Below are 23,082 nucleotides of genomic sequence, written 5' to 3' on the forward strand. Positions count from 1 at the left end.
GTGATGTGAATGATATTAGATAATTATTGCAGCTGATATTCTCACCTGCACATATAAAACTGTATATACCACACTGTGCTTTTGTTATTATTATTCAATCTTACTGTCATTTTAAAATAAAGGTTTCATTACTGATCAGTCACCCCATGCTAATTCTTTACTGACAACCATCAATAATTACTTCTTTTTTTTTTAAAAAAGGAATTTTTTAGTTGACTTAAAAACGCGTAGCTAGGGTTAGCATTGTTACTGATGATGATGACGTAGACCTCAGAGGGTTAATTGACTCCTTAAAAAAGACTCATTATGTTTGTTTTCTGTGATTGTAAACCACGTATATTTTATATTTAGATTAAATAAGTGGAAGGGATTAACAATTATGCAAAAACGTAGTTTTAATTTTATAGGCACTCATTAATGGCCACCTATTATTTACAGCTATGTACAGTTGCATTTGTATAGTCACATAATTATGGATGTGAAGACAGATCTTTAAAAAAAAAAAAAAAAAGAATTTGATGGACTATTTTTTTTCTTTTGAATTTTCTAAAATAAGCACAGGGTCAAAAATATACACAGGGTGAACCTAATATCTGAATTCATTGTCTCTTAGCAAATTGCATCTTAAAACTTCTTACTGACCACCCAAAGCTCTTTATACTAAAATCTACATTCACCTTTTGAACTCTCAGTGCACTTAGGTGCTTTATCCATCTTGCATGCATACTTATGGTTAATGTAGTAGAAATACTATAAAACCTAACCTGTGAGGCTGATTCTGCAGCTTTAAACTGATAGCTAAGTTATGGCTGTTGCTGTCGTGCCACTGTGAAGCACAGGCTACTTATTTTCAGTCATTTTTATCAGGTCGATCAAATTTCAGCGTATTTTATCATAATATTTCAAGGAATTTAGTGATAATTATGTTTCTGACGATGCAGAAAAGAATATTGAATGTTTTATTGGTGACTGCAGCTTGCAGGAGCAGCATTTATTAGAGCAAACAAAAGGCAGGGCGTTCTCCACCCTGCAATCAGCTACTGTCTCAAATGACACACTATTTAATTCAACGTGTAAATCTGTTGCCACAAGGTGCAAGTAAAAGCAGCACTTTAGTACAATAGTACAAAATAGTGACCTATTGTCAGTCAAATGCAAACCGAAGAGTAGCCAAAGTAGTGTTTTCAATGGGAATTTTAAGTGAAAATAATATCTAGCCACTTTAGTTTGACAATAACAATAACTAAAGCCGCGTATCCTTCAAACTCTCTGGAACCTGCACAATAATGTTACATAACTGAAAAATATTTTCCACCTGGGATTTTGTGTCTTAGGTCGAGCTTTTTATCCAGCTGCTTTTACCACCATGAGCCCACATCAGTAATTTCCCTCCATCGTTTGCGCTCCCTGTCATACGGAAAGCAACTAGTGAGTGCTGCAGCGATGCTCGGTGGAGTCATTTGTTTGGATCACACCACCAGCTGCTAGCATCTCCTCCTCCGGTGCGTTCAGAGCCTGGTTGTTGCTTCCACATTTAGTGGGAACAATTTCCTCACTTTAGTTTACTGAAATATACTTTATATATTTTTTAAAGTCTTGTGCTTTGTTGGAGGTTGTTGAAGTAGCTCCCTTTTTTCTAAATCGTCAGAGGCTGACGAAGCTTTTGCTGTCAAACATGTCTGAGCTGGTCTTACTGTTGTGGAATGCTAAGTCATAATGTCGATGCATCATTGATATTATAACATGACACCTTTATATCATGAAAAAATATATGCAGTACTATCAGAATTCTGAGGTAGTCTGAACACAGGGAACTGACTTGTGACGGATGCAATGTAGCCAGAAACCCAGGGGATAATTCTAGCAGCAGTTTGCTTTATATCACCTCAGCTTTACTCATACAATAACTTCTTGTTATTGTGGCCAAACAATTTAATCTTTGCCTCATCTGACCATAAAAACTTTCCTCGAGAAGGTTTTTTCTTTGTCCATGTAATCAGTTACACATCTCTTGCATAGAGGCTTCTTCCTTGGGCAACAGCTTCTCAGTCTATGGCAATGATAACCTCATTCAACTGTACACAGTGACACAGGTGTTCCAGGCCTATTCCTTGCCGGTTTATGGGTTATTTCACACCATTTAAACCTTTAAAACTTTCAGATCTTAGTCAAGTGGTTAAACTCCTCAGTAACTTGCACAACAATTTGAACTGTTGGTCTTGGTACATGCAGTTCTTTAGAAATGATTAAATTATTCTTGACTTGTCTAAATCCACAATCCTTCGCCTTGGCTCTGATAAGCTGAAAGATATTTTGGAAATTTCAGTGCCACTGAATCTAAGTGGGTGTGCATATAAAAAGCTTACAATGTCTCTGGGAGGCCAAAAAAAAGTTGAGCAAAGCTGAGACAATAAGACAAAGTTGTTTCATGTCATTTTATGAAATGAAGAAGATGGGCTCCTCACATTCCCCCTTTTCTATGGGAGGCATTGCTTAACTCTAAGGTTATATCCTGTTCACTTCAAATCTTTTTTAAGAGTAACAGCAGAGCAAGTTAAAATGGGTTGGAGGTGAAAGAGAGCAAAAGGAGCAAGGCAAGCACGAATACAAATGAAATAACCGACTGGAGGGTTACCTTCTCTTTGTCTCTCATGGATCCTTTACCGAGAATTGACATCTTTGTGAGAGTGTCCTCCTGTAGTCTCTTTAACGAGTTCCCGCGTGGCCCGAGGAGTTTGCCAACAAAGTTAAACTGCAACAGAGAGCAAGAGAGCACGGATCAGTCAGAATCTGTGTGTTTGAGATAAAGAGCAAAGACTTTTATGTCAGTCGCATGTGGCTCAACCACAGATTGAAGCTAATGAAAACTTATCAGTGGTTTTCCTCTTTCATATTTTGATAAAATCACTGAGGAAGCATTTCTGAGATGTCTTATCTGAGGTTCACAAGGTCACCTTTTCATGGGCTGTAATTTTATAGCACAAGAAAAAGCTGTGTGGCTCCGGCCAAAAGTCTTCAAAAAAAGAATAATAGCACATGACATTCAAAAGGCACTGTTGCAAGGTTCGGTTTCAGGAGTGGCACAAACACCACGGTAAAAATATCAGTGATGAAGTTGGCATACACATGTTTCATATCTCATAATTACTAAACTGCCGAAAAGATCAACACTTCCAGAAAATAATGCAGGACTTCTTTATCTGTAAATAAAACACGGGACCTCCTCCAGCAAGGTTTGGAAGCTGAAGGTGAAAATCTGGGAAAAGGTGACCTGGAGTCAGGAAACTGTAAGAGAGGAGTGGAAGAAACCGAGTAAGGATTTCCACACCATCCCCACCGGAAACCTCACCTCTATACAGTACATACATCTCTTTGGGCAATAAGCTTGTTGCATGTTATCAAATAAACTCTTAGAAATTATTTTCTTTTCAAAATTATTGTCTTTTATTCATCTTAAAAGTTGATTTCTGCAAACTTTCATTGTCATCTTTCAGATATGATTCTTGACCATTTTCCCCCAAACCAGAGACACACTGGTTTACACAGGCTCAGTAGTAGCATCTCCTTGTGACTAGAACAGATCGTTTTACTTTAGTTTTTGTTTCAGTCTCAGCTTTTGGGTTTTTTTTAATATAAAATGGGGAACATCTGTGAGATGTTTCTAAGTACATACTTTTAGTTTGTTTTTGTTTTTGTTTCATTCTCTAGCTGAAACAACTCAAAACAACTTCATATTTTTCAGTGACTAAAAATGTTTTTCAGGTTTTATTTCTTAGCTTCTTAGTTCAGTTAACTACAATAACTTTATTTCAAAGTGATGTTATATTATGTTATGTTACATTACGATTTGTTACCAGTATTCGACACAACGCAGACTGCCAGGTTGGAAAAAAGCGAGCTTGAATCTTGATCTGAACACTGAAATTGTCTATTTAACAAAAACCAAAAACAACTTCTAACAACCAATGCAGAAAGCCAGTAGGACAAGAAAGCAGGAAATACTGAGTGCAATGTACCAAAGAAAAGACTGAGGGGGAATATAAGACACGCACCAGAGACAGGGACACTGAGGCATAGGTGAACTCCAAACAACAAGGGAAGAACAAAAACAGACAACCACATGAAGAACTTTCCCTCAACATAAAATAGAATAACAGCAATAGAAAAAAAACCCTGAAATACATAGATACAATAGATACATTTTATTGGGAGAGATGATTTTGATGTGAATGAGCTAGCCAAAAAACCCAACAGGCAGCATATAAAGGAAGAAATGACTCTCTATCCTAAGTGCAGTTTTTATTAACAAACTTGGGCAGCCAGTTTTATTTATTGTTAATTTTGCAGGTGATGAAGGCATAAGAACATCTCCCCATGAGCTTTACCTTGTCAGTTGATGACATTCTCTCAAAGATTGGTATATTTGAATATAAATGTTTCCGTGTAGCATTTCTGGGCCATTGAAGGCTTCTGCAGCTACATCACTTCACAAGGTCACTGCTTTTCAAGTGCAAAAACACAAATGCTACACATTGCCATCTCCAGTGTTGTGCACAGACACCTACCAAAGTCAGAGAACCTCATCACAATTTCACCAGCAGCTGAAGATGGTCAGAGAGACAAAAGGGGAACGATGCATTCCTCCTCCTCCTCCCTATGTTTTCCCTTTAACAGTGAGTTATACAGCTGTCTCCTTCCACTATCTAGGTCATCAATTAGCGAGCAGGAGGTTAAAAAAAACAGCCAGTTTTGTTCTACACCTCACCTATATCTCTCCTGCCTTTTGTTCTGAAAGCGAGTGCTTATTAGGAAGCTCCTGCCAATTCCTGGGTGAAGGATTTGAGAAGCAAGCTTTAGTGATTCGCTCTAATGCAGTAACTGACTGCTGGGTTTTTATCCCGGCCAGGCTGAAATCCAGCCGCTCTCAGATACAGTGTGTTCCTCCAGCTTTTGTAATTACACAGAGTCCTGTGCCTGGATGTGATTGTACACTTAAAGTAAATATCATCCCTCAATGGCCAAGCCTGGGACGAGTCAACTCCTAAAATATATCACGACTCTGAGACAATTGTGACAGAGACTATTTTTAACACTAAGATGTGCCATAGTTACATAGTGCAGGCGCACAGGCTTCTGGGTAATCTTAGCTACCTAGGTAGCATAAAAGTCTGTTAACAGCTGGGGAGGACTCTGTTGCTAGATTCAAGAAGCGTAAAGACAGACGGAGGATGAGGAGAAGAGATGCTCAGAACTTTGTGACTGAGAGAGGAGCGGTGACTGTTCAATGGAGGTTTTTAAGAAATGAGAGTGATTCTGCTTTCGTCTAACGGGTGACCAAATACTTCAAAAATACACGAGTACTCATTTTTGGCCACACCGCCGAGCATTAATTTCAATGAGCGTGATAATGAGGCACTGGTGTTGGCCAGAGGGGCCGATGGCGCGAAATGGCAGCCTCGCTTCTGTCAGTCTGCCCCAGGGCAGCTGTGGCTACAACCGTAGCTTGCATCCACCAGTGTATGAATGCGAGAGTGAATGAATAGTGGTATTGTAAAGCGCTTTGGGTGCCTTGAAAAGTGCTATATAAATCCAATCCATTATTATTATTATTATTATTATTATTATTATTATTATTATTATTACTGGTACTGTAAAGCAATAAAAGAGGAAAGTAAAAACCACAGGGACATGAGGAACTGAACTTCAAAGCAAAGCAGAAGGTAAACCAAGAATATACTCAAACAACAGTTATACACTAGGGCTGCCACGATTTGTCGACTAGTCACGATTACGTCGACTATCAAAATCGTCGACGACTGATTTAATAGTTGACGCGTCGTTTGAAACTTTGTACGATCACAAAAGACGCAGGAATAAGTGGCAGGATTTAAGAGTGTAATAACGGACTGAAACAGAAGATGGCAGCATTGCATGTACAAGGATGTCAGCTACCGTTAAAACCCGAAGAAGAAGAAGAAGAAGAAGCTGTGTCCCAGAATTCATAGCGCGGCCCAGCGCAGTTTCCAACAATGGCGGCAGCTAGTTAGTTTTAATGTTACTCTTATTATTCTTTCTGGGTCACAAAATAAACGTTTAACATATTTTCAGGTGAGAATGTAGCTGTGTAAACCTCAAATATCTGCTCAGTTTATCAGGACACCACATATTTTCAAAAGCGCTCCGACGTTTTCAGAGACGTCTGTTACCCACTAGCTCGTTAGCGAGCCGGGGGCAAGGCTCACTAGCGCCGTGAGAACACCGGACTCCCCGCAAATCGTTTTCAAACCCACCGCCGTCTTTCACTACTCAGGTTAATTATATATGAGTCACTTAGATAACTTAAAATGTTATTGTTTGGCTTTTTTTTTTTAGTATTTTATTTGTTCCTGAGTAAATCGGTTTGTCTGAGATTAAAGTTATAGTTTTTACACAGCTGAATAAACGTCAAGCAGACAGCTGATCATCAGAAGTGTGAGATGCTCCAGAATATACTCCGGTGTCCTGTTATATTTTAGATAGCAAGGAGTTTATTAAACTTCACCGAAACAATCTGCAAATTTCATTAAAATTTAATAAACTATCATCTTGTCTTTATTTTTAGTTAGCACAGACCTTAAACACTTAAAGCTGTAAGCTAATGATAGTTATATAAGAGCAGATGCTGCTGGTGCAATAAGCTGTAGTTTTACGTCTAATGGATGATGATCTGATTAGTCGACTAATCGCAAAAATAATCGGTGACTAGTCGACTATCAAAATAATCGTTTGTGGCAGCCCTATTATACACACAGAAGGGGGAACATAAGAGTCACGTGAAAAGTAAGAACCACTAAGAATTCCAACTACCATTGTCCTTCATGTAAATATGTAAAAATTGTCTATGTTTCTGTTCTGTGTCTTCTATACTGTTTGTTTGTATATGTGTCTTTCTTGCTGCTGTTACACCCAAATTTCCCCTTGTGGGACAATTAAAGGATTATTCTATTCTATTCTACAAGCATCAATCATCACAAAAACTCTGACAAAATGAATTGTCAGGTGAAGAATATTCAATTCAAAATTATCTACGCAAACAAAGCGCGCGCCCCCTCGAAAGGAATCGAGTTTACAAAAGGATGATGAAAGCAGACAGCGGCACCAGGGCAAACAGAGGGTGTCAGGAAATGTTGTAAATGTGCTGAGTTTAACCGATGTCCTGAGCATCCATCATTTCCACCTGGATGGAGCTTTGATCATTGAGCTGTGCCGTCTCCTGAACAATGATTTGCAGAGCCAGATCACACAGTTGACATCTTTGCGCATTACCAAAGCTTTTATGCACCCTTTCCTTCCTCCTGACAGGTTGTGTATCGGACACGACGTCCGGGATGTTTGTGCAGATATCTCAGTCCTCTGGCTACCAACTGTGTGTACCCACCGATGGGTAAAAACGCTTGAACAAGCAGAAAAGAGTATTTTCTGATCAGGAACAAAGCGTTGCTGTGTATACTGTGTACAAGTGTAGCGTAGAAGCCCTATCAAATGTGCATACATGGGCATCAGGCAGAAAGCAAAAAGAAGCTAATTTACAGGGAGAGAAAATCAGACGGGCTGTGAAACAGAAATGAATGCAGACATAAATTTACTCTGCTGGCAGAGCAATTGAGGCTCAGTGGAATAAGGGACACAATTAGAGAGAAGCTGGCTTTCTGCTGAGCTGAGAGGACAAATGCCCTTCTTCATTTAGATACAGTGTTTTCTACAGAGGACAGTTTAAATAGAGACAGAATCTACTCAAAGAGAAACGTGTCAGGGTGCTCTTCGTTTGAATTCAGATCCTACACACTGTCTCATTAGTCTGCGCTAACCACACAGTCTACACCTGAAGAAATCCCCCCACCAGCATCCTCTTCAAGACCACATTACACTAATTAGACAAATTAACGTTGTATTTTGTATCCAATCACTGCATTGGATCTTTTTGTTGCAACAAACAAAAAAAAAGCACAAAAACAGAATATATAAGGCTCATCAGCAGGAAACCAAATTCTGAAATGGTTATTTTGATCATCATTTTAGAGGAAACAATATTCTCTGTTTTTTGGAGGGTTTTGTTGCTCTTTCTATGAGTGCAGAGCCATAGTTTAATGAAGGAGCTGCAGAAAGGGTGAGAAATGGCAGACAGTGATGGGGGAAAAGATATTTAGGGCCTCGGGCATTTATATAAAAATGGCTTTAAATGCCAAAGCATTTAGTTTCCAAAAATAATTGGTCAAGTTTGAGGCCAAGCATGGGTATTGAAGATTAACACTGACACAGCTAAAAGCATAAGGTGTGGATTACCAAGTGGGCGAATTGGCAAACCTTTCTAGGTTCTGTGGTAACACTTCACTTTGGTCATTTTTTATGATATAATATATACAGTACCACTAAAACACATCATGTAGTTAGCTTCAAAAGGAACTCAAGTTGGGTAGCTAAATATGAGAAATTATAGAGTACTGTGCAAATCTCAGTGGACCTCAACATTATATCAAATATTTACTATATATTCTAACATACTTGTAAGAATTGCACAAACTCTGTTAATTGCCTTCTAAGCTGTAATTGTATTTATGTTTGCAGTGTTTCAAAAAATTGTTGCACCTATTTCCTGTTTTTCAGTAAAATATAAAAGAAATGAATGATGGTCCAAGTCTTTTTACATTTATATACTATTCTTTAAAAAACTGATAAATAAAAATGTAGCACTCCAGCTAATAAAGCCATGGTTATACGTATCACTGAAGGAGTCAAGAAGTAGTGTTTGGTACTCAAGCTAACCAGCTAACTAAGTTAGGCCATAGAGGGAAATCAGAAGAATACTAACACATATCACCTCATTTATTCTCTGGACATTTTGGGGAGTTTGGAGGGTTTTGTGACCTCCTCTCTATCCTTAATGATGAGTTCATATATATATATATAATCTGATGCCTACGTAGACGTTTTTTTCCTATAATCTGGCCTTAACAATGTCAGAAATCCTCACTTCAGAAGAAGTAGAAGAAGAAGTAATGAGTTAGCAGGAGGGTGGCCCTTGAGCTAAAGCAGCTTGTATTAGACAGTGAATGAACTAAAGTGTTGCACCAAGATGAAAAATATAAAGAGGAATAATTTGTAAGTGCTAATAAAATTAACATGCTAATAAAGCTATTCTAATAGGTCTCAAGGATAAAAAATGGGCAAACAATATTTCACTTGCCAGTAGAGATATTATAATACCAGTAAACAGTTTTGCATGTATGGTCTCTGAAAGCTTTCAGATGAAATCATTTTCATGGTGCATTCTGGGTTTTCCAAAAAACAAAAGCAAAAAGCTTCTGCCATGATGTGTTCAATATTGACAAGCAATGCTTATGTTTCTTAAAGCTAGGTTAAAGCCAGCTGTGCTCAAGTGGTGCATGCACATTCCTAAATTGTGTTGCCTTCATCATATAACCCCACAGTAAACCTGTTTTAATGTAAAAGTGTGGCAGGACGAGATCTTTAAAGAGGAGCAGAGCAGCTCATTTTTGCCCCATGGCTATGTAGCAGCTTAATCCAGTCATGTTACACTAATGTTACAGACAATATAGTGACATGATGTAATGGCATGTGTTTGGAGCTATTTTAAGTTTGTGGCTGTTTAAACAGGGATCATGCAGATTTGCTTTGTACCGGTTTGATTAAAGCCAGTAAATGTCACAGAGAAGTCTTAATCCCGTTATTTGAACACATCATGAGGCAGTCGGTACATCTGCACACATCTCCTCATATGGACCGTACTCCACATATATAAGTCTATACTGAGCAAATAGCTGTAATCCCTGCTGTTTATCAGATATCAAAATCTGTCTGACTTCCAGTGTGATTGAAGCTTTGGGGTTTGGCTAATGCTTCCGTTATCAGGAAGGATTATATGACTTATGAAAACCTGCCCGGGCTTCTGTAGCCGCTTCATGTCATTAGACTGTGTGAGAGGATTGTGCTGCTGCTTTCTGTAATCACCAAAAAAACAACCTGATGTATTTAATCACAGGTTGTCACTTGCTGCTCTGTTGTGCTGTTACTTGAATGAAAAATAATAATAAGATGCAAATACACAGACCCCTCCCTGCCAAAAAAAAAAAAAAAGTTAATTGTTGTATTTTGGCCCAGCTTGTTTTCCCAAACCAAAAAATTGTGGATGATTAGAAAGAATAGGGGACACAGGAAGAGAAAGGATGTCTGATTAATCATGCTTAACTTGAAGGGGGCGGGAGTGGTGGTGAGCACATCTGAGCTCTTTTCATCATTTGCTGAATGTATTACTGCAAGTCTGGCGAAAGGTGTGCGCACAGAGAGCCAGTGCCGAGTGATTATGCTGAGGACAGCAGGACAGGAGCGACAGCAGAAGGATAAATCACAGCTCCCAGCCCAGAGAAACGCCACAGTCTGAACTGGAAATAAACCGGTGGGACTCCTTACGCCTCACTAATGACCTGTGGTGCTTTGTGCCAAAAGAGAGCTTTCTAGGAGAAGGCCTACAGAACCAAGAAGGGTACAGATGAGCTCTGATAGCGCATGGACGTTCAAAAGGTAGAATATTTTTAGTTCCTGGGTAGGCGTGACATTATGTGTCATAGTGATTTATGTCGACAAGGGTTCGATTAAACGTAAAAGACAGCTAACTTAACAGTACTGCCATGTTCACAACACCCCGCACCACATAGTGGATCCCTTTGTAAGCGTCATTCTTTCCAGTATTTTAGAAATTCTAAATAATTCATCAGTGTTGGGTATTAAAAATCACTGCTGACACACGGCTCTATCTCAGCCTAGAATTTGCTGCATGGTGTCCTTGCCTGCTTCATTTTGATAAAAAGCCGTGTTTGCAGACGATGGATTTAACCTCTCTGCACGTGCTCCTAAATGGCCATTTGGAAAATGGCAGTGCCACTTCAATGCCAGAAGCCAAAAGGTGATGCTCGCAGCTCAGGAGAAAAGCCATTCAAGTCAGACAGATCACTCTTGCCACTGCTACCTGTCAGATAGAACAAATTGAATTTGTCTTCCTCCGGTGGCTTGTAGGAGCTCTAAACAGCATATTAGTGGCTCTACTTATCAAAGTTGTCAAAGCAAATCTGTTTAGCTGTGAACCTGGGAGACTCAGATCAGTCTCAGATAGCATTACACACATATGTATGTCGTACACAGGCAGCGCTAATTGAGATTATTTTATTTAGCTGAATTACTTTGAGGTTTACAACAGAGTGCATCTTAACCTTACCGGATGACGAATGTATCGTCTTTCCACAGTACAGACAAAGACCTTTATATGGAAATCTAAGCTAAATGTGGTTTTACTTTTTAAACACTTTGAGTTCATTTGACTATTATTTAAACAGATTTTTAAAAACATGAATGAACATGAAATGTGCTTTAAACAGCTGCAATGTCTCAAAGGCTTTAGCTAGCAAAATGTTAGCATTACATGCATTATTATCTATAGAATACAACTATGGAGACTGCATTAATGTAACATACAGTACGTATTGATAAATTAGATTTGACTCTATTTGAATTCCTGGTGTATGCCTATACAATTCACAAAATGCATCTATCTATAGTTTGTCAAGGTTCAGCAGGGGATTCAGTCCTTAAAAATATATGAAATCCCTTTTAAGCCTCAGACAAATTCATTAAATAAAAATTAAAGAAAGAAAAGATGGAGCAAACTGATTTTTAAAGTTTTAAAAAGATGTTACGAGGGACCATTTTTTTTTGCATTTTTTTGTAAAAATTTCTAGTTTATAATATTTCATTAAAAAGTACATAAAGTGTTAACTCCTGTTTGATCTACAGTCTTTCACAAATACAAACTAAGTGCTACGTGTGAAATAATAACAATAATAAAGCATGGTGATGTTTATATGCTGAAATGTCACTCTGAGTCTGGTGTTGAGATTGATGAAACCAAACCTAGAGGTTTGTTGGTTCAGCTTTGTCCTCTCCAGTGGTATACTGAAGGTTGCCGCTATCCTTCCCGTGGGGGCTGAGATGAAAACTTGAGCGATGTCCCCCAACTAGGAGCAGCCCTCTCACTTTTACACCAAGCCTCCTCATCACGCTCCCAGTGGGAAATCCCTGTCACGCATCGAGCTTGTGGCTCCAGTAAATGCAGCTGTCGATGAAGGCTCCTGCTAGCGGGTGAGGCTGAAGTGCTCTCAAATGTGCCAACAGTATTATCACTCAAAACGGCTTTACATGGAGGTCATTGTGAAGCCGATCGTCCTGGACTCTATATTTGTGACTTATGGGCCACATTGCAATCACGTTCTCCCCATACAAGCGATAAATTGTCATGAGAAAAACAGCTTCTAGAGCTTGTAAAAGACCCAGAATCTCCCATGTTTCACAAGGAATCGTTTGACATTCAATAAAATGAAATCCACTGCGAGGTTATTCGTTGACAAATTAATATACAGATGCATCACAGCGCCACTGACCAAGGTCAACACAAAGGAGAGTTTGGTGCTGGAGAGAGGAACAATTAGAATTAAAGTTATACATTTCAAAAGCTTAAACAGTTCTTTAGACAGAAAGTAACCTCCCTAACATCGTCCTACCCCAGTTCTGTCATCCGACTCTCTGCCTGAACACCATCTACCGGATATGCTACATCTAATAACATAAAGCATCAACAAAAAGTGTCAAGTGGCTGTTGGAAGGAATTTAAATCAAAAGTAGAGCCACTGTAGTTGACTTCATTATCTATAAATAACGCAATCTAAAATTCTCTATCTGTGCACATCACATTCTTGGAGAAATCTCTGGTGGTGATACCATAGCACTTACTTTAGGAAACTGCTTGACTGGTATTAAAACTTTCTGGCCCAGTTTCATGTTCTTGTTGATGACGACATCGATGAACTTCTCCTCCTCCTTCCCCTCGTCTTTCTGAATTTTTTCAATCTCTGGAAAGAAGCAAGAAAAAAAAGATGAGCCTGTGTTGAAAAGCATGAACTTACAGGTCTGGAGCAGCAGAGAAGTACTAGTGCAAAAAATACATATCTTCACTGAAAGAATAATTGAAGTTTCTTTTATTTTGGGATGCACTGTTTTCAGCACAAGAACAAGATGAGAGTACATCAGTATACGATAGCGGTTAGCCTTGCCTGTCATAATGCCTGGAAACTGCTACACTGGCTACTTGTGTCACACAGTAATGAACACAAAACTCGCTTCTGGTAAAAGCTTTTTCTTCAAAGTCCTGAACTGTTCAACCTCAAGTGAATGCTGCTTCTCAAATTGCTGAGAAAATGTCAAAAGGCTCCTTAAAGTTTTTCAATTTGACACATTAGGATTGTGTCTTTTGTTCAAAACCCAGCTACAGCACATTTACAAAACACACAAACACAGAGTAAATTGTTACTAAAAAGCAAATATTTAGGTTTTTTCTCCTCTGCAAGAACCTCAAACAATTTTACAAGTAAAGCTTTGTTTAAAGGAGTGTTTTTCATGATTTTCTCCAACTTTTCTAATACACAGTAAAAGCTATAACTATCAAACTGTAAACTATAAAATTCCACATTGCAACCTAAAATTGGGCATAAATGAAACATGAAAGAATATGGAAATCTGGTGCAGTATATTAAATCTTTTTGCGTCACTGAGAAGTCATTTAGTGTCGTTCTGAAAAAATAATGTTTTAACGAGCTCAAACAAAACAAGTGTTTTAAAGGTTGGAGATGATCCAATGGAAACTAAACCCCTGACCCTATTACCTCGAAGCCTTGCATACTAAAACGGTATTTTATTATGTTTACTCATGTGATTAAGCAGAATTGGCTGAAATCTGTGTCTTTCAGAAGCTGTAAAAACTTGAGATTTTAAGATATATTTATGCAATGTGTGATTTTGTGAACATTTATGGCATCATTGTGATGCCATAGGGCTGACATAGAGTGCGTTTAATAAAATGTGTTTTACAGCTCTCCCCATGGTTTCTTGAATTTTTTTTCAAGGTCAATTTTGACCTTGGGCGCTAACAATGAAGGTAAAGGTCAAATGCTTAACCAACCTAGGTACTCATGTCCCCCAAGACCTAGTATATTGTTGTGAAGTTTGACTAAGATCCATGAAAATTGTGGGTAATATAAAGTTTTGACCTTGACCCGATTTTCACCTAAATTAAATCAGCTCGAGCTGTTATTGGTTTCCACCATCACACAAAATGTGAAAACGATATCTTGAAAACTGTGGGTGCTAGACTGGTAGCAAAGACAGACAGCACCGATTACATACCCCCTCACTTCAGGGGGAGAACAAAATAAACACAACTGAACCAGTACAGTATGTTCTGAGTCAGTTTTAAGTACTGACCTACTTTAAATTACTTCTGAAAACACATTTTTTACAGTCTTATTTTTTCATGTGCTTTTATTATATGTGATCTTTATCTTAGATTTCTTTTTTATTGCCTGCTTATAATTATTTCCCATTGATATATTGTTATTGTATTATTCTTTCTGCTTTCTGGCTTTTGTTCTTTTACTGGTATTCATAATTTCTCTTGCTATTTTATGTTTTCCATTGCGTATCCTTGTTTCTTGTTACTTCTTGAACACTTGCTAAGCCAAAGGTTGCTGGTTTGTTTCCAGTAGGAAAGGGCATCTGGTATAAACCTCTGTCTAATTGAACATGCAGCGTAATCCCTTGTGGCGAGGGAGCAGCTGAATGTACCTGATTTTTTCAGGTGGTGACTGTTTCCACTAATAACTTCACCTGTGAGTCTGAATGAAATTAAACCCTCACTAACTAGTTCTTTCTACTGTTTCCTTGCAGTCTGTATTTACGCATTAAAATGCCAATAAAGGTTTCCAGTCACGTGAAGAAAAGCAATTTCTTCACCTGCTCTTATCCACTGTTGCTTTGTTTTGTTGTGAGAGTGCAAATGAATGCAGAAGAAACTCAAATGAAAGCTGTCTGTATGCAGGAAAACTGCTCCGTCTGCCACAATCTTCTAATCATATCATTTCTTGTAAACGTTGCTGCAGGGTGACAGCAGCCATCCACCTTTCTCATTCTGGCAGAGAAAGCTGCAGCATGAAGGGTGAGTCAAAAAGGGGGCGCTCATTTAGCTCCTAAATATTTTTGCATATTGAAATTGTTAATACAAAAAAAAGTGCTCAAAAGAATGAGCACCTCTATGAGAGCAGAAGCTTTGGCAGGTGTATGTTAACACAACACCACAATCATGCCAGGAGCAGCTGTCCCAGTAAATTTACCCCAAACTCAGACCATTCGGTGATAAAGAAACAAGAGATCCAAATGTCTGGCTCTGAAGGCCTCAGTTACAATGTTAAATGTTAAAGTTGCAGACGGTACAATTAGAAGAAGGCTGAACAAGTACAGCTTGTTTGGAAATGTTGCCTGGAGCAAGGCTCCAACAAAGCATCTGAACAACTCGCAAGACTTTTGGTTACAAGACGAGACCAATGTTTGGCCATAGTACACATCACCACGTTTGGTAAGAACCCCGACACAGCATATAAGCACTATCACATCAAACCAACTATCCAGAATGCTGTTGGTGATTTGGGCTTGAAGTCACTGAATTGACCATAACATGCTTGGTTTGTTTGGTAAATCTCACTGATCATAATCTGTCAACAATAAAATTATTGCTTAATTAAATTATGACATTTGTTTGTGTAATACAAATTAGAGGCTCCATGGTGTAATGGATGACACATTTGCTTATCTTACCTCACTGTGACTCCTGTGATGCATGTGTCACATGAATTTAAGGTGAATGAATTACTAAATTACCAATAAACAGTATATAGTATATATAACAAGTGATATTCAAAATTCATTATTACCATGATTATAAAAAAAATAAATTGAGATGCTATTGGGACTCTCTCTGTGGGGACACAGATCTTTTCTAAGCCTGGAAATGGGAAAGAAAATGACCCTCATCAGTATATTTTTACTGTCAAACTCTTAGTTCCCTTCAGTATCACCCATCTCACCTATTGGCTGAGTCACAGCCATCATTAATACTTTCTAATTTGAGCAGAGACACCGATTTACTTGAGCACACACGACATGCGCTGCAGTCTCTTTCATGTTTCTGTGGAAAAAAATGAAAGGGAGGACACTGGCACTTGCACCTCCAGGCTACCAAAAATACTGGCTGTCACGCCTCTTCTTTCGGGAGAGGGAGACTTTGATGTATTTGGAGATGTAACCTTGAACATTTAATCAGATGGATAACATCTGTGTTTCAGCGCCAGGAAAATGGTTTTGCAGAGAGGTGCAGGAGGGGTCCGCGACAAAAGACTCGGGGCTAAAAGCCCAACAGGAGGAAAGGGTGAGGGAGAAGGTGAACTCCATCACAGATTTATGTCTCCCGCACAAAATGATTTTCCAACAGGACAAAAAAACATTAGATAAAACCAGAACAATCAACCTTTGTTTTTTTGAGTCGAGGTTTACGAAGACGACTTGAGAATCTGATCTGACAGTGATTAGATGAAGGCAAAACAAGGTCTGTTTCTGTTTCTATAAAGTTGAACACACTCTGGTTTAACACATCACATGAGCAGATGCACCACATACCCGTTTTTCAATTACAAGAGCTGACCATATCAGCTCTGCAAACTAGAAACTGCGAGCCAATTGTAATTTCCCAACAAAGCTCTGCAGCATTACATTAGCAGAATGTAATTAAAACCTTTGATACGAGTTTTAACGGGGATAAAAGAAGTATCAGCGAGATGGAGATATCTCTAAGCTTTGGTTTATCCCAAAGGGGGCACGGAGTTAATGTTTTTCTGAGAAAAAAGACAACATTAATATTAATGCATCACCTAGCAACATGCCAAGACAGAGTTTCCTCCTTTCACCAGGCTTTACGTTGGGAGACAGTAAGTGAGACTGTGATTCAACTGCATCCCCCCCTCAAGCTTACAGCACAAGAAAACGCTGTATTTCAAGTCCAAATGAGCCCCAACAGGGCAGTGCAATCAATCAGCAGGTGTAATAGGCAGCCAAAACAGCAGTTTCAAATGAGCTCACCCTCTAAACATGGCATCAGAATCAGCTAGTGCAAATTAACCAACCACAGTTTCCTTCAAAATCCTGTTTGCGGCACAGAAATGTAGAAAATGTGGAACTGAGAAGCTCCTCCACCTCAGAGTCCTGCTCACACCAAAGAGATGAAACATGCATCACTGACACATGCACTGTGTGCCTGTTGTTTTCTTTTTTCTTTCCTACCAGCTCTATCAGATTCCTCTGTTCCAACTCAATTTGCTTGTCTATGCACGAGGCACGACAAAAACCTCTATTGAATTTTCACCTAGGGCTGCTCGATTATGGCAAAAATGATAATCATGATTATTTTCACTGAAACTGAGATCTCGATTATTTGACGATATTTATTTAACAATAACAATGTATTGAATAATGACTTTAAAGATTGTCAAAAAATAATATAAAATAGTGTGCAAATACTGATAACAGTGCAAATGTTTGCAATATAAAAAATAAATGAAAAATGTAAACATCTATGTTTAGTGAAATTTGCAGTGTTGCTCTGTGGTGCAGCTACGACACTGTAGCAAAGTTTACACACTATGTCTACTTGATCCACGTCTGACTCTGCGAACCCATAATGTTTCCACACCACTGAAGTTTTTTTTACCTCTCTTTTCAACCAGCAGTCACTCTCCTCTCCAAATAACTTCTGCTTAGCTTTCCGAGCTTCCCTCCGGTCCTCTTAATCAGCGGTCCCCAACCCCCGGGCCTCGGACCGGTACCGGCCCGTGAGTCGTTTGGTACCGGGCCACGAGAGTTGAGGCTCAGATGTGAAATGTATAGTTTTCAGGGTTTTTATCTGTTTTCAGCGTTATTTTGTTTTTTATCGTTTACTCGGTTTTCCTTGGTCTTTTCACGTGTGTTATGAATAAATTTTCTTTTTTTCGGTACCGCTACTAGTTTTATTTTGTTGTATTTATCCGCGACACCTTAAAGGCCGGTCCATGAAAATATTGTCGGGCATAAACCGGTCCGTGGCGCAAAAAAGGTCGGGGACCGCTGCTCTTAATTGTTGTGACACGTGTTCGAAATGCAGAGAGGTGCGCTCGATTTGCCACACGGAACAGCACGAGAATAAAGCATGAGGGAGGGGCTAATAATCGGCTCAGTCATTTTTAATGATCGTTGAAAGCCCAGATCGTAATCATGATTAAAATTCGATTAATTGAGCAGCCCTATTTTCACCCCAACTTCTTGCATCTGAAATTGGTAAATGGTAAATGGCCTGTATTTGTATAGCGCTTTTTCTAGTCCCTAAGGACCCCAAAGTGCTTTACACAACCAGTCATCCACCCATTCACACACCCACTGGTGATGGCAAGCTACATTGTAGCCACAGCCACCCTGGGGCGCACTGACAGAGGCGAGACTGCCGGACACTGGCACCACCACTCTGACTACCACCAGTAGGCAACGGGTGAAGTGTCTTGCCCAAGGACACAACGACCGAGACTGTTCAAGCTCGAACCGGCAACCTTCCGATTATAAGGCGAACTCCCAACTCTTGAGCCACGATCGCCCCTTGTTTAAGGTACGCTCTCAGAAACAGGGGTACAGTAAGAGTCTCCCTGCAAATAAAACCTACATAAATGTACCATTTCAGGCTAATTTTCTGGACCAAAAAGGTTCCCAAACTATTAAAAGTTACACCTGTAGACAGTGTTTCCTGATACTGCAACAAGAGACTAATTTTACTTTAAGTTTTTAAAGATTTTATTATTGTCTAACCCTCGTTCACAGCATGTCTTTTGTCTTGCCTCCTTCCTCTCAACCCCAACCAAACAATGTTAAGAAGACTTGACCTCTGACTTGACCTTGAGGTCGAGGTCACTAAGGCTACGTCCACACGTACACGGGTATTTTTGAAAACGGAGATTTTCCGTTTTCGTTTTAAAAAATAATCCCGTCCACACGTAAACGTAGAAATGAAGGAAAACGCTGCTAGGAACATGCCAAAGCAGCAGGTGGCGCTATATTCTTAACCATGTAGAAATGTTGGCCAATCAGAAGTCTAGAAGCCCCGTTGGGAAATAGTAAACAAGGATGGGGCACAGAAGCAGAACCGAGTCGTATGTGTGGAGGGACAGTAACTGTGTGTATATGTAAGCATTTAAACACTGCAGAGAGTAGAATTAACAGAAACAGTATTGTAGAAATTCATTTCACCGAAATAATAACGTGGCGCACAGTGTGACGTCAAAAAAGGCGCACACCTTTGACGCTGCGTTTTCTGCGTTTTTCTCGTCCACACGTAAATGCAAAAACTGAGTTTTCAAAAATATCCACCCTGGCCGGAGTTTTTAAAAATCTCAGTTTTCAGTGACCGAAAATGCCGTTTACGTGTGGACGAGAGGCGCAAACGCATAGAAAAATCTGCGTTTTCAAAAATACCTGGGTATGTGTGGACGTAGCCTAAGATTCAACCTTGTTTGAGATTTTTAAAAGAAACACCTATGGTATCGATGTGAAACTCCTACGGCACTTCACATTCACAAGCTTGGGTGTCAGGGTGGCTCACCTGCCCGGCAGGTAGACAACACCATCAGCCTTTTACAGCTGAGGTATAAAAAACCTACAAGGCTACAAATCAGGGCTGGGCAATTAATCAAATTTTGTATCCAAAGAATTTTGAAAAATAGTCATTTGCATAAGCATTTTTTATTTTTTTTGCATTTATAAGAGATAGAAATGTTTCTTATAAATCAGCTGCACCCCATTTCCTTTAGATTAGTACACCTGATTTATACCTACGCACTGTTTAGTTCAGTCCTAATAAAGATCTCTAAAAGACAGCCTTCTGTCAAATAGATCAATCTATAGGAAACATAACTCCCAAGGTGAACCTGAAAAAGGATCTGTCCTTGTCTCCAGGTATAAGGGTGCAATGACTAGCCTTGTACCCCTAAAGGTACAATGAGGTACTTTATTTCCTGACAGTGTAGCATCAGAAGTCTTTACTCTTGTTACACTGGCTGTGCTTTATGTGAATCTCTCATTCAACAGAAGACGGCGACTCGTGAAGAAATTCAGTGGGTTGATAGAGCTTTTGAAGCCAATGTGTGTCAGTTGCTCCAAGACCCAAATGGAATAAATTAATGAAACATTGAATTTTGAAGATTTCCTTAAAACATCTTGAGGAGCCACTTGGCCTACATATTGTTGAATATGTATGTACATCCTGTTCCCCTGATGAGGGCTGTTGCTGCTTAAACATGTCGATTTTTTCATTATTGCTGAAGAGCAGCTAAATCTTTTTTTCAATATATTTGCTTCCACGGTTATGTGAAAACGTAAGAAGTGGAAATCTTTCACTCTATTTCATTATTACTAGATCGAAACAGTGCCTACGCATGAAGGTTATATACTCATATGATATAAAGCGTTATTTATAGTTCTAATTTCACAGATACATTGGAAAATGTATCTGTGAACCTACATTTAATAAAACCACCAACATTTTTAAATTATAATCTGGTGTTCTAGATTAGATGCCAATGATTAGAACCTCCTTAAAAGCCGCAGCGTGCAACATGGGTTTAATAAGCATTAGTAGGATACCATCATCTGATGAACGCAGGCCGCACAGCTGATAATAACTACTGAACTGAGGCCATGACATGGAGCCGTTACTCTTCCACTATTTGTTTTTTATGCTACATCCCTGTTGGCTTGGTCACAATAACCGCCATATATAACATCATACAAACTGCTTATGCTCCCATAACTCAACTAGACTTTGCTTCTTTCTTTGTTAGTCGTTGGAGCCAGCTAAAGATATCGTCATAATCCTGGTCCTCTGGCACAGCCTAAAATCTCTCTCTAAGAAGTGACAAGAGGAACATGTTTTATTTAAACCTGGTGCTCATCTTTGCTGAAGTGTTTGGTGTCAAGAGCGAAAGATCTCTGGTGGCTTCATATAAGCCTGGCAAGAGATTTAAAAGGATCTCCAAATCATTTCAGCTGAAGAGTTTCACTGTACAATCTTCTACATGTAGAAGACTGCTGCTAATTTGACCAGGACAAATCACCAACAACAATAACTGTTATCTGTGGCACTCCTTTGTGTTTCTAGTTTCTTGCTTCTTCTTTCTTTCAGTGTCCCCCATCTCTGTCTTCTTTTTTCCCGGAGTTTCTTCTTTTAGTTCCTTCCTACTTTATATTCAAGGTAAATTTTCTCTTATGTTTTAGTGTTGTCCTTTCCAGCCTTTGTTCATTTTCCCCTCTTTTCCAATATTTTTCCAGCCTTCATTGCTTCTACCTTTTCCAACTCATTCAGTCTTTTATCAGTCCATCTCTTTGCCCTCTTCATGCAGGAGTTCCTGTTTTGTTTGACCGAGCCTTTGGCTTCACTTTTTTAGTTATCGGGTTAAATAAAGGTTTATTTTCTGTTTTCAAGGCCTCCCTCGTGTGTTGGCATTTGGATACAAAGAAGTCTCAATAAACCCCCAAAATTTAATCATGTGTTCTGAACAAAGAAACACGAGGATCTAATCTTCACAGTAACACAGGAATCAGAGTGACAGAGGGCCAATCCAGACAGACACTATGAAGACTCAGACATAAGAAGACATGGTAAAGGTTGAAACCCCAACACATAAGTGTAGTAAACAAGAATCATGGTCCAAGAATGGTCCTACATTTACAGCTAGTATATATGTGTACACAGAGAAGGCTTTTGTTCTTCAGCGATAAGAAAAAGCAACAAGTTTCAGCAGCAATAATCCCCATGAGGGGAACATGATATCCATATTTAGTAATGTTTAGGCCAAGTGGCTCCTTCAGAGCTCACAGAGCAGAATGTCAGAGTGAAGCATAACTTAAGAAAAAACTTCAAAACTCAATATTTTATTCATTCAATCCATATGGGTCTCTGTTCAGCTGAGACATAATATTGGCATAAAAACAGCTGAATTCTTTTCATTTTCCACACAACTTCACAAGTCAAGAGTGTTGCTGAATGGTGTGCACAGAACTTGGCAATTAACTTGAAGAGTACAGAACAAGAAAAATAAAAACAGAGTTAAAAGAAACTGAAAAAGCACAACAGCACCTCTCTTCTCCATGTGCGTCTGCTCTTCCCTGAGCCCCTTCGTGTTTGGGAGTTTTTTGGTTTTTTTTAAAGTTTCTCTTGCATCAAATGTGTCAACTTTCCAACCTATGCACACATGAAAATATATTTACAATCTATAAAATATGTCAGCCTGAGTGACGTCGTCCCACGACGGGACACCGCCCCAGCTGTCTGCTTTCCTATTAGAAATGGAATCACTTAAAAGCAGCTCTGTGATTTAGGTCTTCCCATTTAAAATTCATAAGCTGGGTAGATTTTGTGGGATTATGCATGACTTCAGCTGCATGCTACAGAGTCAAGTTAGGGACGGAAGCAACTGGGTCATTAAGTCTAACAATTTCAGAGCTATGGCATAAATACACTATGTTCACACTGGGTGTACAACCCGATATCACGCATCTATTACACGCAAAGCTGGTCCACAGTGTCCATTTCACGATTTGCTTCTAAAAAACATGAAATATACACACATACAGAAATTGCAGTAAGTTGCAGTAACAGCAGAGGGAGATTTTATTTCGAACCAACATGAAAATAATCATGAGGAAGTGTTTAAACAGACATTATTAATAAATTAACATGTATATACATATTAGCTGCTCAGCTTAATCGTTTCTGGTGATTAAGGACCCTGGAATGCACTTCATACGTTTTTTGTTTGTTACAGACTTCGTGGCTTTAAATATATTACCTCCACCTGCTGTTAATCCAACTTCAGCATGCGTGCCCTATTCACGTGTTTTTAGAAGCAAAGCATGAAATGGTCACGGTGGACCGGTGTGTCTATTACACGTTTTGCCGTGATACTGGGTTGGGGTGAACCCACATTGTCAGTAGACAATGACAACCAGGAGGATCATCAAAGTGAGTCACATGCTGTGACTCACTTTGATCTGCAGTGCAAACACTACAGGTAACTGTTT

General features: G+C 39.1%; 1 protein-coding gene across 1 annotated transcript in view; it reads right to left on the reverse strand.

Annotated features, from left to right (window-relative positions):
• khdrbs3 (KH domain containing, RNA binding, signal transduction associated 3) overlaps positions 1-23,082 on the reverse strand; it is a 152,200-nt gene that overhangs the window by 67,753 nt on the left and 61,365 nt on the right. The window contains exons 2-3 of the mRNA XM_086280383.1: positions 12,838-12,956; positions 2,636-2,752 (exon numbers count right to left, since the gene is read on the reverse strand). Of these exons, the coding sequence (XP_086136509.1) occupies positions 2,636-2,752; positions 12,838-12,956 (236 nt within the window). The remainder of the gene's footprint in view (positions 1-2,635; positions 2,753-12,837; positions 12,957-23,082) is intronic.

The sequence above is a fragment of the Aulonocara sp. 'chitande type north' Nkhata Bay genome, linkage group LG22 (genome assembly GCF_057382095.1).
Source record: "Aulonocara sp. 'chitande type north' Nkhata Bay isolate Kocher_YH1m ecotype deep benthic linkage group LG22, A_spYH_male_GT1.1, whole genome shotgun sequence".
NCBI classification, from domain to species: domain Eukaryota; kingdom Metazoa; phylum Chordata; class Actinopteri; order Cichliformes; family Cichlidae; genus Aulonocara; species Aulonocara sp. 'chitande type north' Nkhata Bay.